This window comes from Acanthopagrus latus, chromosome 23, assembly GCF_904848185.1.
Source record: "Acanthopagrus latus isolate v.2019 chromosome 23, fAcaLat1.1, whole genome shotgun sequence".
Classification (NCBI taxonomy): domain Eukaryota; kingdom Metazoa; phylum Chordata; class Actinopteri; order Spariformes; family Sparidae; genus Acanthopagrus; species Acanthopagrus latus.
Genome location: NC_051061.1, coordinates 2,870,716 through 2,889,494, shown reverse-complemented (window position 1 = coordinate 2,889,494; position 18,779 = coordinate 2,870,716). Strand labels below are relative to the sequence as shown.

At 39.6% G+C, this 18,779-nt stretch overlaps 1 protein-coding gene across 8 annotated transcripts in view; it reads left to right on the top strand.

Annotated features, from left to right (window-relative positions):
- The window catches only part of rbfox1 (RNA binding fox-1 homolog 1), a 132,141-nt gene that overhangs the window by 91,155 nt on the left and 22,207 nt on the right, over nt 1–18,779 (top strand). For 5 of the 8 annotated variants that reach the window (XR_005072993.1, XM_037089824.1, XM_037089826.1 and 2 more), the window contains exons 9-10: nt 7,759–7,798; nt 18,019–18,083. Coding sequence is in view for 6 of the 8 variants with exons in the window: in XM_037089824.1 (XP_036945719.1) it covers nt 7,759–7,798; nt 18,019–18,083 (105 nt within the window). In the remaining 2 variants the exon portion in view is untranslated. The remainder of the gene's footprint in view (nt 1–7,758; nt 7,799–18,018; nt 18,084–18,779) is intronic. The other 3 variants (XR_005072994.1, XM_037089828.1, XM_037089829.1) reach the window with 1 other exon arrangement.

The window sequence follows — 18,779 nt, the reverse complement described above, 5'->3', positions numbered from 1 at the left end:
AAGATTATTCCAGTTTTCGCCAGAAAATTGTGGGGCTGTTCCATATGATACCATTGCCATAATGGTTGCTATAGATGCTGCTAAGTTGCTAAGGTTTCTGCTGTAGAGGAAACCACGGCTTGCATGTTGTTTTTATAGTTTTTTGCTTTGTTTAGTTATCTGGGCTGTTATATTTTTTGTGTTCTTTTTATCTAGCTGTTTGATGGTGCTCTTTCGCTGGATTTCCGATGGCTAGTGTAACCTGGACGTTAATCGCCATTGTTTCACCAATTTTAAATGTATACATTTCAAACCTTACCTACCAATATGTGAGAGAGAAATGGGCACTTGGTAAAATATATATTTATATCTATATTTGTGTCTGTCCTCTGGGCAGACCAGAGAACCCGCTACCCAGATTTATGCTCCTTACTGTTGAGTTAAATGATATCTAAATATGTCTACGTCTAATATGTCTCAATAGATAGATAGAGAGATGTGGAGGGGCGAGAGACATTGTCCATGATTGTCAGCAGTTTTGCCAACATCGGTCTTCCGCCACCTCCTCCAGGGTGACAAGCTCAGAGCCAACAACAGACCCTGCCTTCTCTCTGAGTTTATTCAGTCTGTTTGCATCCTTTGCTTTGATGCCCATACCCCAGGACACCACAGCAAAGAAGACGGTGCTCGCAACAACAGACTGATAAAACATCTGGAGCATCCGATTGCAGACACTGAAGGACCTGAGCTACCTCATGAAGTAAATCTGGCTCAAGCCTTTCTTGTAAACTGCCTCCGTGTTTGTGTCCTGGAGTGATTGCTCAGGGGAGCGGGATGGGGAAGCTGGAGTCAAACCTGTTGAAAATCTGGTTGAAATTGTTTGCTTGTTGTTCATTTCCCTGAGCTGCTCCACCACCTTTCCTCTAGAGGCCGGTGATCTCTCTCATCCCATTCCATACGTCCCTGGTGTTATTCTTCTCCAGTTTGCATTTCAGTTTGTCCTGTACTTGTCCTTACTCTTCCTGATGCTATGTTTAAGTTCTCTCTGAAGACACTTGAGCTCTGCTTGGTCCCCTGACCTAAAGGCCCTCTTTTTCTCATTGAGTAGGGCCTTTAAGCCGCTGGTAACCCAAGGTTTATTTTTTGGGTAGCAGCGGGTCTCTTAAGTTGGGATTGAGTTGTCCACGCCGAACCCAATGTATTCAGAAATGCAATCAGTTAGGCCATCAATGTCCTCGCTGTGTGATTCGTACAGGACATCCCAGTAAGTGGCTTCCAGGGCACCCTGCAGTGTTTCTGTGGAGCTGTATGCATCTTTAACATTAGCATACAGCAGATCTATTGTTTTATTTACCTTTGCATTTGACAAACTGGCCAAACGTTGGGAGTGTGGATGAGAGAGAGACGTGGTTGGAATCACCTGTGATGATGACGAATGCTCCAGGGTGTCTCGTCTTAAGTCCCGCTGTCAGAGTGTGGATGACGTCACGCGTGGCTTCAGCATTCCCAGATGGCGGATGCCGCTCACGGTGGTGCTTCTGTGAGCTCGGGCCGAGTAGAAGCCAGGGATGGTGGCGTTGAAATCCACTATCTGCTCGTGTAGCGTTTCCATGAAACACACAATACTGGACTCTCTGTACTCCCTCTGCGTCCTGGTGAGCACTTATTTGCCAGGGACCTTACATTTCCTGTAATGACTGCAGGGATGCAATGAGAACCCAACAAAAACTGCAAATACAAGTACAAATGACTAAATAACTACTAAATTACTAAAAAAAAAAAAAATAGGCAAAAAAAATGTGTAGCCATCTCACAATTTAAGAGGCATTATTTTATGAAACTTCTTTTAATGGCATAGGAGGTAATGATGCTGCTACAGAGTTTGTAGCCCATACGTCTTTGTTTATGCTCCAAAGTGAATAAACAGAACACTGTGAAGAATCATCCTTTATTTCATGACCACTCAATCTTTATGTGACAAACACTGACCTACCGCTTCAATTGCTTTTGCAACTTTGCCTTCCAGTCGCCTGACAGGGCAAAAATCCTTCACACCAAGTCCCTGCTCAGAGCACCACCGCCGCACTCTCAGAAAAGCCTCGTAGGAGGCCAAAGTGGTGGCTGTTGAAAGTTTCTGTGGCTGTATCGCCACAGGACATCCCTCTTGACCTCCTGGCTGTAATAAAGTCTGAATATTCAGATAACGACATGATGACTTCAGAACTCTGAAGTGCACCGGTCTAAGGATCAGATTAAGTGTTTTGGCAGCATACGGTGCCTTCCTATGGCAAAATCTGGAATGAAAATTGGCAATATTATCTTCATTCCCAATTCCCATTCATGAAGACAGTATCTAACATCAGTTAACAAGTTTTTTCCCGTTTTTTGGTTTACGATTTTAAAACGAATAACAGGATACGAGTCATTTTCCGTTCTCTGATTTTGAAGCGAAATAATGGAAACAAGTTGTATCTCTTTTCCATTTTTCGACTTCAGAATGGAAGTTTATTTCCCCATTGATTAAATTTTGGCGAGTTAACTGCTGCTAGGAGAGAGTTGTCTTTTCTTACTGGAAATTTCACGCATTAGTTTTACACCGAAGAATTCGTCAGCTCCTAAGTCGCAGATACAAAATGCGTGCCGTTCTCTCTAGTTCAGTTTCTACAACTAATATAGCTGACAGAATATGCCTGAGTCAGAGTCGGCCAGGCTCCAAATGTGGGCATACATATTCCGTTTGGCGAGTAAATCTCATTAAGACTCTCCGCTACACTGATACTTTGTACAGAAAGTCATTTTATAAAAACTGTGCCGAGTCCAGCTGCATTTTGTTTTCATTTGTCCCCATAAATGTGTCTATATGTCTGTCCTCTACTACTTCGTTGACAGTCAGAGGGTCTTCACGGTGCATTCAGGTGCACCTCATAAACGCAGAAATCTATACTAAAATTGCCACAAAGGTCATTTGAAATGAGAATGAAATACGTAGACATATACATACATACATACATACAGTATACATGTAGTATATGTTCCAGTTTTCCATTACAGCACTTTTAATAATTAGAGGTTAAAAAGTATAATAATAACAACAACAACAACAACAGGTTGCCACAGGAAAAGTCTTGCTTCGTACTCCACAAAACATTCTGGAACTTTTAGAGCAAAAACAGCGGTCAGGCATTCTCCCAAGCAACTGAAGTAGTAGGCAATGTTCAAAAATAAAGGAAATGAACCCAGCTACTTCAGCTGTTTAGAAGAATACTGCTTGACTGTTTTTCTATGAAGCTCCAGGAATGTTTTGACCACATTCATTGGTAACTGATCACAGTATTTTAAAGAAAAAGAAAGAGCAGCAGAGTGGTGATTATAATTATGACTTGCAATTATGGAATTAGCACTGTGGAACTGTCCTTTTTTTTACAGAAGTTATCAAAAACAGCATAGAGGAAGTGATGAGTTTGTATTAACATTAAACACTATCAACGGCTTATTTATTGAATATAAAACGTACTTATAAAAGAGGAGGAAATCAGATACAATCCTGCCACCAGTGTAAGCCTATCTTAAGGAGGACACTATTTGAGAATATAAGGTTTATTATTTATCAGTGTATGCAATGAAAAGAACTCAAAACAAAACAAAAAAGTAATGTTTTTGGAAGGCTCTCTGTTGGAGTATTGAATTGTGCCTTTATCCACTAAGAACACCATCACTGTGACCAACTGTAGTAGCATAGAAACCATCACACAGGATGGGGAAGATGGGTGTTGGGTGAAGACTCAGACATGGTATTGATTGAAGAGATATATGCTACAGATTGTACTTTCATTAATGCTGCTGCACCGCTTAATTGCCCTGGTGGCAGTCGGATGGTGAATTATTAATGTGGAACGTGATACATTTTTATTAAAACTGTCTTGAGAAGCCGACTGGAAATAAATCCTGTGACACAGCTAGGAAACCAAGTTTGCTTTGGGTCTGTGTGTGTGTGTCTGTGTGTGTATGTGTGTGAGAGAGAGAGAGATCATAAAATGTTTCTTCGTGTCTGTAAGGGGGCCTGACATGACATGATTGATAGTATCAATAAGCCTACATGTGCAGGTTGCTTTGCTACAGTCCCGCAGAATAAGTTTTAATGATGGCTCGCGGGGGCCACTCTGATATTTGAGAAATTACTGATTAACAGAGAGTGCACTGCCAGGGTGAAATCAGACTATTGGCAAGGGAAATTGGAAGCTTAGTCCTCTAGGAATCTCTTTATGTTGAATGTTAAAACTCGATCATAATGTAGCACTGAAGGATATGTGGAAATCCCAGGGGAGCCCCCCAAATCCTGGAAAAACTGAGAATTCCTACATTAATCAGTTTACTATAACCTACACAACTTTTGAATATTTTCTCTTGAATTTTTTTTTTACAGTGTGTAAAATGGCTGCCACGTTGTCACTTTGTTTATCATTTTAAAAATAAGGGAAACAATAGGCCTCAATCATTTATACAGCAAACACCGTGTAAGCAAGTTGTTGCATTCTCAGCTTTTCCACAGCAAAACATTAGAGATCTCTTCTTGAAAACAAAATCATATTAGGCATGTATTAGTCTTACTTCAGTTCGTGGCCATTGTTGGTTTCGGTGGTGCCATTGTCTTCATGTGAAGCTTAGAGAAAACTTTGGTGCACTGCGCAGACCAAAGACATGGATATGTATTAGTATGGCCTAAGACAAACAGAGCAATTTAATAGTCTGTAATGTTCATAAGGAGAGGCTGGACAAGCGGAACATGAAAATGATCTGCCAGGACTTTGTTTGGGTCTTTTGTTTAGTTGATCAGTGGTGAGAGAAAAGATATATTCTACAGAAACGTGTTTTATGTTTTAGTGAGCCACACAGGGCTCTAATATTATATTTTATTACATAATGTTGTACAATTAATTTAGAATATTTATTTTACTTATACGGTTACAGTTAATAATTTCAGTTTATAAAGGGTTGTGCATATTTCACTTGCCTTAAAGAATAAAAGTCCAAAAGTTTTTTTTTGAGGCACTTCAGTTAATAAATACCTTTTGAGGAATATTTAGTTGGATTATTCATTACATCTGCTACTATTGAACTTTAAGCTATTGACGTTGTCTCAAAGATTAGACCACTGACACACACTGATATACACTACGCAAGTGTATATCCAAAAATATTATTATAAAGCAGATTCATACTGAAACTATCTTCATGATATTTCTCAAAGGGATTTTGTTGGATGAGATCACACTATCATCATGTAATTAGGAAAACTACATCATATATGGTGTGCCATTGCCACCCATTGGCCTTTTGTGGTATTTCTGTTTGAATGTGCAAGATATTTAAGATACTTACCTTTAAATTATTCTGTATAATGAAAAAGTACAATGGCAGGTTGATGGCAGGAATTGCTCTTGAGAAAAAGAGGTGGAGCGTTGGTGGAACTGAAGCAAGCCTAGTTAGTTAAACAAGCCCACCTAACTAGCAGCTAACAAGCCAGCTAAGACTAACAAGCTACTTATGTTCACACCTAGAGAGAAGCCAACTTTACCTTGTGTAAGTCTATCATGGCTCTGTTCGCCCCAAACATCCAGAGAACCTGTCTGCACTGTGTTACAGCTATAATACGGCCTACCGGCCGTTCTAGACCATTCTTGTCCCAAGTGAGTCCCAATAGCAGCTCTCTGCTCTGCAGGGAATATGGGCCGACATTATGTTTGATGGAAGCAGACCTCAGCTGTGTCAAGCTGCACAAAGCAGGTTGAGTCATATAGAAAGTCAGACAGCAGAACAGCATAGTGCATCTTGTACATTTTCAAAATAAAACACCCTGTGCAGACTCTTTATCAACACAACAAAATCTCAATGTTAACTATTAACATATTTAAACCAGGAGAAAATAAACAAAAAAACAATAAGACTTCGTAGCCTACTCAACCATGATAGAAACACACATACACTTATTTCTGTCATCCTGTGGTGTCCTTTCTGGCATCTACCAAATATTCCCGTTCATGGTGTAAAGTTAATTTCTCCTCTGTTATGTAGTCACATAAGAACGACAGTAGATTCCAGGGGATTTCCTCTGCAGCTAATTGCTGTTCGCAGATTGAGAGCCGAGAGTGAAGATAAATCCACTTTTTAATCCTAAAAGTTAAAAAAATATATATATTTAGTGTGCACCCCCACTGTTGCCCAATGTCAGCTGGGATCACCAGCCTGTTAGTGGTATTAACTGCACAAAGACAAAAATTAAATATTCTCCAAAAGGTGTCGACAACACATACATGGCTGAGGGGTCAAGATCCCAGCCCAGCAGCTAAGAGTATGATCACATCAAGTTGCAGATAGCAGGTGGCAGCTACCTAATACGCCAGATTTCTTTTCATCAAAATCCATGAGAAATGTATTATAATGTCCAAAAAAATTTCACAATGGTTAAGACAGTGAGAAAACATGTCCTGGACCGATCCCTTTAACTAAATCCACAACAAAAATGAATGGAGTCTATTCTGCTCTCAGACCCGTCTGCCATCCAAGATTCAAGGAAATATACTCTGTGGTTTTTTGTGTAATGCTGCAGAAAAACCAAATAACCAAAATACAAGCAGGCAAAAGTAATATTAGTGTGCATGTCTTAATTTTAAAGGCCTTTGAATAAACATTAAAATGTGAAACAATTCCATGCAAATAATCAGAAATATTAACACCAGCAGCTACGCAAATATGCAGTAGTAAGCTCCAATATGTGAATTTGTAACACAGGTATAATATCACATAAACACAATATTTACCCCAGACCAAGGACCAAGGACTGGCATTAGAAAGGCGTCAGCTTGCAACGATCTAAAAGGGCCCCTCTGGTTTCTGGATGTTAACCAAGCACAGGACTTTGGTTCAGGATACTGTTCATGTCCAGTGTGAAGCCAGAAGTGGTGAGTTCTTTTAATTTACTAGCATAGTGTAGTTACATCACGTACTTAATGTAACGTAGCTATGTTTGTAACTGAAGTTACAGTGGTAACATAGTGATTTGAACTCAGACCAGAATGTTTTCTTCAACCTAACCAGGTAGTTTACTTTGCCTAAGCCTAACCCAACTGCAAGCATAAAATGAAGACCCAGTATGCAAGTCGCTGTTACACTGCCACGCTGATGGTGTTTTGCGAGACACTGAAAATCCACTTATTCAGTAGTTTAGGTGTAGGGATATGTTGCATGAGTTGTGATGTGGCATCCATTTCATACAACATGATTGGTCGATGCCTTCATCTGCAATGCAAAAGCTTAGATCTAGGTATAAAATGATGCTGCTTTTTCACTGATTTTTGCTGTGTGTGAAAGCACTCATGACAAAAACATGAATCTGAAAAAAAAAAGATTGATGTGACAGGTAATTCCATGAATAAAACACTTCCAGTGTGTAAAGGCCTTAATGCTGCTGATTGGACTTGTAGCTGTTAAGACTTGTAAACATACAATCACACCTGCAGAGAGAGTGTTACTGGACCTTACCAGTCTCCTTACCCAGCCATTAGAGAGCGGGGATGGGTGGGGTCTGGGGCGCCTGCTGTATTTACCCTTTGCCTCTGCCCCTCTGATATATTTTGGTTGAGGGGGTCAGTTCTTAGATTGTGGAGATGGGGGTTGGTAGGTAGCTAGCCCATTGCCTGCATGTCAACATGCACTAATATGGATGTTTTTGTTTTATTGTGTGTTTGTTTGTCTGTTTGTTTGTGTTTGCATCCTCTGCAGTGTTGTTTACCAGGATGGATTTTATGGTGCAGATATTTATGTAAGTATTATTTACTGGTATGAAATTGCATGCTACATCACCATCTCCATGGTTTCTGCCCTGATGCTACACACATGCAAGCCCCCAAACTTCCATACTCATACACGGCTTCACATTCAGCCTAGGGAGCAGTTAGCCGGTCAGGTAACAGTCTGCAGTTCTGAGAACGAGCCGAGCAAACAGACTATAGGCTACAAGCATCAAGAGGCACATTGAGCAAGGCACAAACTGCACTCTAGCTAAAAGGCAACAAAACTATTTTTTCGACACTTCCAAATACAAAAAGCCTACTGCAACTGCCATGACAGGGGTAAAAATTATATCCCCCATATCCCCACAATGCATTACATGTAAAATAAAAGTAAAGTATGTCTCTGAGTGAACATGGCTAATTAAGTGATCAAAGGGCTGGCCAAACATGAGCTGGACCTTTTGCAGCATCCAAGACCGATGGCTGACAATTTCTTGACAGGGTACGGATGCAGTACAGAGGCCGCAGTTGGTCTCAGAGACTGTGTTTGGTCCCAACACCGGCCATGTTTGCTTGGTGCCCAGTAGAGTTAGCCTCTGTCAGGGATCAGGCAGAGCAAACTGAGGTCATTAGAAGGAAAATCGGAAAACACTGTATCCATAAAATGTTATCCAGATATACCCAAATCAGTTGATTAAGTAAATATGTGTTTTTGACCTTACTCAGTGAAACGATTAGTGGTTGAAATTGGTTAGTACAAGCTTACATAAGTGTATGTGATGTTGAGTTTTACAGGAAGAAATCATGACCGATTTCAATATAAAATACAAAGAATTAGATTTGGTGTAATGTTCTTTGACAAATATTGTTAAACAGGAGCACAATGTGACCATGGATGTGATCTAAAATGGTTAAAAAGGCAAAACATATTTCTTCATAAATTTCACGGTTTAATATATTAGTGTCATTAATGACTAACTATTTTCAGTCCCTGTGGCAAATTATTCACTCACAATTTTAATCTGGTGAATTGTAATATTAAATACAGTTTAGCTGGCAGTGAGCAAACTGGTTTGGATAAAGATTTGGTTGATAAATGCTGACTCGTGTAGCCCACTATTAGAAAATAGAATTACAAGAAAGCACGACTGGAAGCCTGCACATACTCCGTAGGAAAACAGTGAAGGCCTTAAGCTAAACTTGTTAAAACAATAACCGCGCTTACTAATGCAATTTAAAGAACTTGGCTTTAACCAAACAGCCCTTGTGTGAGAAAGTTCAAGCTACACCTCCATGTCACTTAAAATGATGTCAAGCAGCAGGATAGAGCACGCCTGCTGTGATTGGGTGGAAAGAGGTCACATGAGATGTAGGAACCCTATTTTCCTATCCTGATAATGTCAGAAAATGAATAAAATCACGCAGTGAAGACTACCTTTATTTTAAGGTTCTGGAGAAATCTTAATTTACAATGATGCCAAGATTATACCATGAAAACACACAAAAAAATATACAATTGGCTCGCCAAATCAGCAAAAATGTCTATCATATGAAACAATACAGATCAACAAAGCATTAACTGTCCAAAACCTTTCAGTTTCAGCTCTTGTTGCAAGAGATTCTATGAGACTGCTGCACTAATACACAAAGCAAACTTTCCCAAATCTGCCATGAAGAACTTAGAATGAGCCAAGGGGATAAAAGTGGACCTGGGTAAAGCAGTTTAAATGTGACATATGACGTTTTCTAATCAGGTCTTTATAGATATACTGATATGAATGTTTATTGTGCCTCTCAGTCAGAGAGGACCAGCCCTCCTTATCATAAAGGATACAGTGGTGAGTGCTGTGGCTATATCCAGTGATAAACCTCAAACCTGAATGATAAACAGAAGATAAGGGCCTAAGTGTGGTGGTAAATTACATCCACATCCTTCATATCAGAGGAAAGTTGGTTTTGCCGTGATTTGCCAATGAAGTGATATGATATTTAAATATCAATTTGTCTTTGGCCAGTTGTCCAAATATTTGTATTCTGTAACCCCTTAAACAATTAAACCCTTGATAGGTGAGACAGGCCGAGATGTTGGATCTTGAGAAAACCATGAATTTTATTTATTTTTTTTTTTTTCGTTGCACTAAGTATCAACTTCAGGTTAATAAGTGAATGTTACAATGCATTAAAGGAGTGTTGCTGTTTCTTGATTGATAATTGAACTGAATCAGCTATACAGTACAAGATAGTATGCACTTACAGATGAATCTGGCAACTTTGCACGGAAGAGACAATTTAATTAGTGTAAATGGTGAGCAGGACAGGGTCCAGAATGGATCTGTGCAGCAGGCCTGTGGTAACTGGAAGGAATCCAGACTAGGCTCCCTCATCATCACACACTGACATCTATCACATAAGTCATTTTCAAACGAGTTGCATACATCCCTATCAAGGCCTGAAAAGAACAGTCTAAAAGTAGAGAATGATCGATTATATCAAATGCTTTCATTAAATCTATTAATATACTGTCGCCACACAGCGCATCTAGTTGTACTACAAGTGTACTGCAGTTGAGGTGGTGTTTTGATTAGCTCTTAAACCTGGCTGATGTGGACACAGAATACAATGTTCTGATACCAGGGTCTTCTGGGATAGCCATACATACACAATCTCACAGACTTGTAAGTCTATCCTGATCTTACTGAGTGGTGGCAGCAAAATGTTTATTAAAAGCCAAGCAGAAGTTATTTAACTCTCACAATACGCAGCTATCAAATTTGACACAAATGGGAAAAGAAATAGTGGCCTGAAAGATATTAACAGCTTTCTGACATTAGTCTGGATCCGAATAGGAGTTATTAATAATGTCCAGATACTATGTTGACTTGGCATTTCTAACTGCAGCTGTGCACGTGTTGAGTGACTAAATGATGTTTAATGGATCTGAAACTCGAGAGGTTTCAGTTTTTTTACAAACCAACACACCTCCAACATGTCATCAAGGTAACCGCCATTTCACATTTCCATGTTGTCCTGTGGAAAACTATTCCTGCTTTGCCATCATGACTTGAACATAAAATGTGTTCACGTATGAGTTAGTCAAATTGTAAAATATAGCCAGAATTTGTGTAATTATTTTATTGTCAACAGAATTTAAAGAAACAATAGTGTTGACATTTTGTGACATTAGCATGCTAACCAGTCTGCCGTAATATACTTTGTATTGCAAGGTTCTATGTTTCGAGGGCCCGCCTTAGTTTTAGATGGAACATGATAACTTATGAGTTGACTACTTAGTCTATTAAACAACTCAGTAAGTTGTATAAATATTCAGGCTCTACACACCATTTTTGACTGCTTCTCATGGAGACACTCTTGTTATCCGAAGCTCCTTTCCACCCGTTTCCCTGCCATTCTTTACAAATTACACCTTTGACAACACACTATCCTGCAATATTTGTTTACCTGGCTTTTTGTAGTTGCTGGTCTTAAACTGTTTTCTGGCTGTTCGATTTCTCAGCAGAATATTTCATTGTGGCTTTAATAAATTCAAAACATGCTGTTTACGATGGGCCAATTAGAGGCTTTTGAGCAAAGCTCAATCAAACAACATCACAACTGTAATTGTTACGACATCCTCAGATAGTGTGGCAAACATAAAGAGCTGGAGAGTTGCCATCATTTCATTTCCAATGGTGCTGTTTCTGTGGGCTGTCCACTCCGCTGAGCAAGAGTTCTTTTTTTTTTCTTTTTTTATGTCAAAATCAACTGCAGTCAGTGAGCAGCAGCTAAAGCTAAAGCCATGCGGTCGATGTAGCCAAAAACTCAAATCGAGCTGTGCTTACACTTCAGGAATTAATGGCCAATTAAATCCCTATTTTCCCCTCCTGACAATCACAGGAGAAATCTGTCCTCACTGCATGTGTTACTATGTTAATATCCATTTTGTTTACATCTGCTTCCCCATGAGATCACATGAGGGGGATCACGGTAGATGGTGCAATGCTCTCTCTGGTGTGATAAGATTAGCTGTGTGTGTGTGTGTGTGTGTGTGGTGTGTGCCATTTTTTTGAATTCGTGTGATGTAGCGTATGTTTTAGAGCCCTGCAGTCTACAGAGCCATGAAACCACACGTCTGCTGCTGCACAGTGCCATGTTCACTGTTTATTCAAAATGTGTTCATATTGAATGTGTCGTATGTGAAAATGAAACCAAGTACGACACTGTACTTCTTTGGTTAGACTGAATGAATGGCTGGAGAGTTATACATAGGATAGACACAAAAGACAGACTTTTCTAACTTTACAGTTAGATCAAGAAATGTGAACATATTATACTGGAGTCCAAAGTGCTGTCTGTTGCCATTGAGCCATATGCCATATAGCTTTTTTTGAATTGAGTTGCAAGAAGTGCCACAGCATGAATGTGGGCGTGCAGCCTCTTTGCTGAAATTATCCAAAGTCATGGAAGATGGATGGAAAGACAGGAAGCGGGGTAGTGCTCAGCCTTACTTTCCTTAAGTGAATCAGCAAATGTGATGGATTGGAACGTTCCCTGTGTGAGATTCTGTGTGTGAAGTGCCCAGACCTTGACCATATGCACGCGCGCACACACACACACACACACACACACACACACACACACACACACACACACACACACACACACACACACACACACCAACTATTAATCTTCTTTCCAAACACAACACACACAGACACAGAGCTGTAGGGTTGCCATCAGTCACTCAGTCAGGAGTGACAGTCCACAGTGGCTGGTGACTAACACAGGCCAACCTGTTCATCTTCCTGCCACAGCCCATCATCGCACGCACTAAGTATCACTTACTCGCCTCCACAGTTTATAGTGGTAATAATACATTGCTCATGTCAAGATAGACACAGTGTCTCAGTCATAGAGCGTGGCAGGGTGGAAGGTGAAATGATGTGAGAAGTGCTGGAGTTGTCACTGAGCCTAGAAAAGAGAAAAATGGCTTGTGTTTTATGATAAATGAAAGCAGGGACTCTCTGCCATGCGCCATATACAGCCAATAAGCTGCTGGCTTTCAGTTAAAAAGACCGAAAGACCACAGAGCTGTAATATAATGTTTTATGTTTTAACAATGAGTAAATAAACTTCAACTCAGCAAAAATACAAAAACTTTGGATAGAATTAATGAACAAATGCAGACATGTGATGGCACAGAAAGCTCACTGCATGCAAAGTCTTTAAACCCATATGTGCCTTGGAGCAGTGGCTTGATTTTACCTGGCACGACTGCATTGTGTTCCGTTTGTGATGTGGTTTTGTCCTTCCCCTGCGTCATACCTCACCCAGAGAGTTTCAGAAGCAGAGATATTTTCCTGCCTTATTTCACTGATTCAGATATGGTTGATTTGGTCATTTTTCCTTGACATTAGGTCTTGGTTAATGATGCTACATAGTTCATGATACATAATCAGGAGTCTGCACAGTATGTTTTATTTTGAAAACTGACCAGATTCTCTATGCTGTATATATGTATGACTTCCTGCCCAGCACGATCTGCTTTGTGCAGCTTTCTGCCAGTCAAAAATAGACTACGAAGATAGTATTGAAGGCAGAGTAAAGCAGAGAGCTGCTTCTGGGATGCTTATGAAAATGTCTGGTGGAATGACAGACATTCAGTTGCCATGGTCAGCACTACTTTACAGCAGGAATGTGATGCAGCCATGCAGTTGAGCTGTTATTCACAACTAGAGTTCTCAATGGGTCAGGCCAGCCTGACAAACCCTCCGACAAACCTGACCGGACCTGCATGTTAGGGGGGTCGGGTTCGGGCCGGGTTCGGGCAGACAATTCATGCTGGTGTTGTCGGGCTGTGTTGGGTTCGGGCTTAAAAACCCGTGGGCCGGGACGGGTCGGGTTGTAATTTTCAGGCCCCTTGAGAATTCTATTCACAACATTTTCTCACTCCCAACTAGTCAAGGACAGCAGTTTGGTCAGTGGCCCGAAGCTTTAAAATATGAACCCCCTAGCTTCAGTTTAAGACGTGAAGGCCTACACATTACATGCTATGCCCGGTCAGAATTTCAAAATAAGGCTTGTTGGCAAACAGATAAGTTATTATGACTTTTGGACTGTCATTAATGTTGTCAATGTTGTTTTTTTTTCTGACCACAGCATAATGTAGCTTGAATGACTCAAATTATATGTGAGATTATCAAAATGAACAGCTGATGAACCCCAAACCTCATCTTCTTAATCTTTGGACTTCATCAAGTCATTCTAAATTGTGAAGCTACAGTGTCAGGAAAATCCAGAACCACTTACTCTCAATTTCAAACCAAATTAGCATTTTTTTTAAAATCTTGTCAAGTCAAGTTTTATACTGATGACACAAGTCTGATGAAAATCAAAGAACTGGTGAACACACCTTAGCTAAAGGCTAACCAAAGTTCTAAGATGTATAATAGTTTTTGAATCTTGGAATTGTCATGTTAACACTAAAAGACCCAGAGTGCTGTGGTGATCAAGAAGTTTTTCAGCCATTGACTATGTAATGGAAATTAATCTAGTTTGACTTGGAACCTTTCTAACGGGCCATCCAACCACCTCATGTCTGGCTCTACTGTCAATACTTCAATGAAGGTCAAACAATTCTTAAAATAATAGTAATAATAATAATAATAATAATAATAATAATAATAATAATAATAATAATAATAATAATAATAATAATAATAATAATATATTTCGGCATTTGCTTTTGTTAATTTACAGTGTGTTTGTCGTGATTCATTCTAAATATTCTGCTTTTGTCCAGTTGCGCACTGAGCTGTGTCAGCCACCACATTACTAGCAGTACATTGTGATGTTGCCTCTTCTCATCAGTAAAATGACCAAATAGGTTGAAAATGAAAACAGTTAATTATGACCCATATCTACATTTATTGTTAGGCAACAACCTCTTGTGGCTGTACTAATGATTAAAGCTGAAAGGGGGAGGAGGTGGTTGGGGAAAGAAGCATAGGAATTTCATTTATGGATGCTGCCAGAAGTCAGTGCTATGTTACTTTTACTTATTAACATAATGAAATTAACAATTGCTATGACAATAAACTATTTAGTCATTTAGGTATGAGGACGTGGGAAAAGTTGTGTTGACGAATGTGTCAGCAAATATCCAGCAGACACTTTTGTGACCACTTGATGAAGGTGGCGGGTGGTTAAAACCACCCAAAACATCATTGCTACAGTACTACAGAGCTTCTGTCCGCCGGCTGTGAGGTGTCAGAATCCATCTTCAATAGACATTTTTTTTTTTTTGGCATTGCTTAATATTTAATTTATCTTTGTAGTAGTAATTTTGAACCTTGAATCTCGGTCTCCACCAACTCCTCAGAAAAATGTATCTCTTTAGCTGCTAAATGCTCAGCTACGTTTACCAGCTGGTCTCTTAACTGTGTCTTTCTGCTGTTTGGTGCTGGGCTGGCAGTGTACAGAAGGTTTATCAGAGCGTTTTCACTGGAAACAGTGTAACTGCTGTGTGTGTTCACTGCTGCTGGCGTGCCGAGCGTGCGCCTGCATCCATGCGTGTTAGTCTGTTTTAATTAGTAGTTGTGATGTGTAGAGGAGGGAACTGATCTGGCAGGTCTGGAGAGAGTGTGGGATTCACTGAGTATATTAGATGACACTGTGGTGCTGACACTAAACAATGCTGTCATGCAGAATACAGCACCATGTCAGCACTACAGTGACATAGTGCTGACAAACACTAGTACAGCTAGATTTCCACATATACTAAAAGAAAACTGGCATCAATAAAACCTACACAGAAAGCAAAATCACATAAGCAAGCATAAATATAATAAACAAGAAATCATTTGTTTGTGTTTGTTAGTGTGTAGACTCAGAATTTTTCTGTATGAATACTGCTATATGTATAAACACACTTAGTGACTGACTGGCTGACTGACAGTCTGAAGATTGGCCTGGACTGTTGTTCTGGCTAAAAATGATGTAATTTCAGTCCTAGTTGCAGCTCAGGAGGTGGAGAAAGCTGTCCATTGTGTGTGTGTGTGTGTGTGTGTGTGTGTGTGTGTGTGTGTGTGTGTGTGTGTGTGTGTGTGTGTGTGTGTGTGTGTGTGTGTGTGTGTGTGTAAAAAAATGTACTTGGTAGCTTATACTGTGGACTGATTCTAATATTCTCAGACTTGGCTATTGTGGATGTTTAGCCCAGTCCCAGAGTAATGTGTTGAGGAATACATTAAACATGTGAGAGACTACGGAGTGTGTTGACACTTCTAAAAAGTGTGTCATAGCACGTTCACATTACATGTTTAGGCCCTAACTAACGCGTCGAAGGTGGAGGGGATCTGCTAAATTGAATTAATAAATAATTTAAAACTGCTACTACAAAATTGCATTTTTGTCAATGTTAAGGTTTTTGAACTAGCTTTTAGACATACATGTATAAGTTAACCAAAAATTTGAGAGACTTGGACCCATGACCATGGTATTTAAAAACCTTGCTGTAACCCTGCGTTGGGTACAAAGATAAGGCAGGTTTGGTTATTAGCAATTGTGAATTACTCATAGTAACTATTACAATAAAGAATACACATTGTGAATATAATGTAATAATACAACTGCCGACCTAACGCACAGATTTAATCACAGTGTGATTTGGTCGGCACTGAACTCTGTTGTTCCGAATTTGGTGTGCATGCTGCTGGACACACATGTCTGAGTGAACAATGGCTTGGAGGCGAAGTTAACTCAGAGCTCTCTGTTCTTCAGAAGTGTGCTTGGATGGGCGTAGCTGTTTATGTGTGTGTAGTGTGGGTTAGTAGAGAAAGAGAGACAAGGAAAAGAGCCAATGCTCAGAGCGCAGCAAGGAGGAGGAAACAGCCATGGAGAGATGCCATACTTGATTCTTTGTCACTCAACATCCAAACTCAGGTTTAAATCACCTTCCTCATTGTTTCTTGTTAGATTACAGCTTATTGTGTGCTCACATGGCAGCAACCTGTGCGCCGCACTTCAAAAGCAAACCCGTGTATTTGCAGGTTATGGTGCAATCAGTTCAGACATTTACGTGATTAAAGTTAAAGCCAATATAACTCAAGTCTACATTTGGAAATTAGACTCAAATTATCTTGATTTATGGATGGCTTAAAATAAATGATTTCTTTGACTTTTGCAGTTATCCTCAGTACTCCAGTTTTGCTGGATGATCACCTTATTTCAAAAGCTGATCCCTAGAGAAACTTTAACAGCTGCATCTGTATCTGGTTTACTGTCTGGTTTTGTGGTTTGAGTGAGTTCAGTTCCTGTTTCATTGTCACAGTTTCATCTCTAATCTTACACCTCTCATTTATGTTCGAACTGTGGCTGTGATTTTCTGTCTGTTTGCTGTTTAACAAAAAGCTGTTTCAGAGCAACAAGCTGCAGTCTGTATTTTTACTGTGTACGGTGTATTTATACTGTGTACAGGAAACAATTTTAAGGTAAATATTCCTGGGAAAATTTTAATGGTGTAACATATGAAACCCCATGCTCAGAAAAAAATCAGCTTCATGTGTGTAAAATGGACCATGAAAAGAAAAAAAATGTTTGAAGACAGTTGAAGTGAAAGAAGAAATGGAGAAAGTTGTTTGTGGTCCTTCTGTTCTCCTACAGTCATGCTGACACATTTTAACTCACCGATGAATCAGACAACAAGCTAAATATAAAACTTGATGGTGATACAATTGAGTTTAATCTGTTATCTTCACCCCGGTATGAAACTCCAGTCATGTTGTGATGTATCAGATCAGTCTGATCCGCTGCAGCACCCAATCAATATTTGAGGGGGCGCGTTGTCCGGTAAAAAGACTTCAGGCAGCTCTCCTGTGTTTTCGCTCATCGCTCCTCAATGCTCAACCAAAAATGGGCCGGCAGATTTTTTGCGTCTTAACATTTTCACACATACTGTATGTATTTAGGTGCATTTGTGGATCTGGTATGCTACATACAGTACATGAATATGCATGGTTAGAGTGCATCTGCTTAAAGGAACGAAACACCGAATGACAAAAACAATCATGGATATTTAGCAATGGTCTCAAAGTCTACAAGAAATAGAAAAAGCGATGCTGTTATGTTATTATGTCTCTCACATGGTGTTAGTGTTAGGCATAAAGTACAACAGAGAACTGTTAGAGCAGAGATATTTGTAATATTGAATTCACAGACTTTCCTCTTATGTATGTTCTGCTGTGTGTGTTTCCAGGGTGGTTACGCTGCCTACAGATACGCCCAGCCTACTGCTGCCACAGCTGCTGCATACAGTGACAGGTAAGATAGAAACAGCGTCAGTGACACATTTGGTGATTGTTTTATTATGTTCAAAACAGGATCCACTGACTGAAAGATGACAACATAATCAAAGCATCATTTAACCAAGGCTGCAGTGGCTTTATTTATTCTGCAGTGACTCTTGCACGACATTCAAGGAGAATCAGTTGTTGAGCAAAATTTGTCTGTGTGTTCAAACTGAAGTGATTATTTGATTCATGTGGGCTCTTTTCTTGCTCTCGAAGATGTAAAGAAATTAAGTTAAGTTTAATTCTAGTTACAGTCCCATAACTGCTATCAACTAAGCTCGAAGCTATAGCAAAATCTAGTTTAAAAAATAGTTGTAACAAAAGAACTGTGAAATTTCAACTAAAAGCTCACTCTATAAGGAGACTGTTTTAATTTATTATTTCTAATTTATTTTTTCTTTGCCAAAAGTGACTTCCGATTACTTTCAAGCTATTGTCAGTTAAATAGATCATGACTGGGAGCTTGTCAGAGAGAGATCAGTCACGTAGACATAAATGATACAGTGCTTGTTATTGATACTCATGGGAATTTCCTTGCATCACTGTTTGTGCCGCCCATTCTTATTTCCACCATGTCAAATACAGCAGCGTGGTCAATCTAGGGTTGTAGCTAGAGCATCATGTGTATTATGTATGTAGTTGTTGAATTATGTGCACTGTATAGACC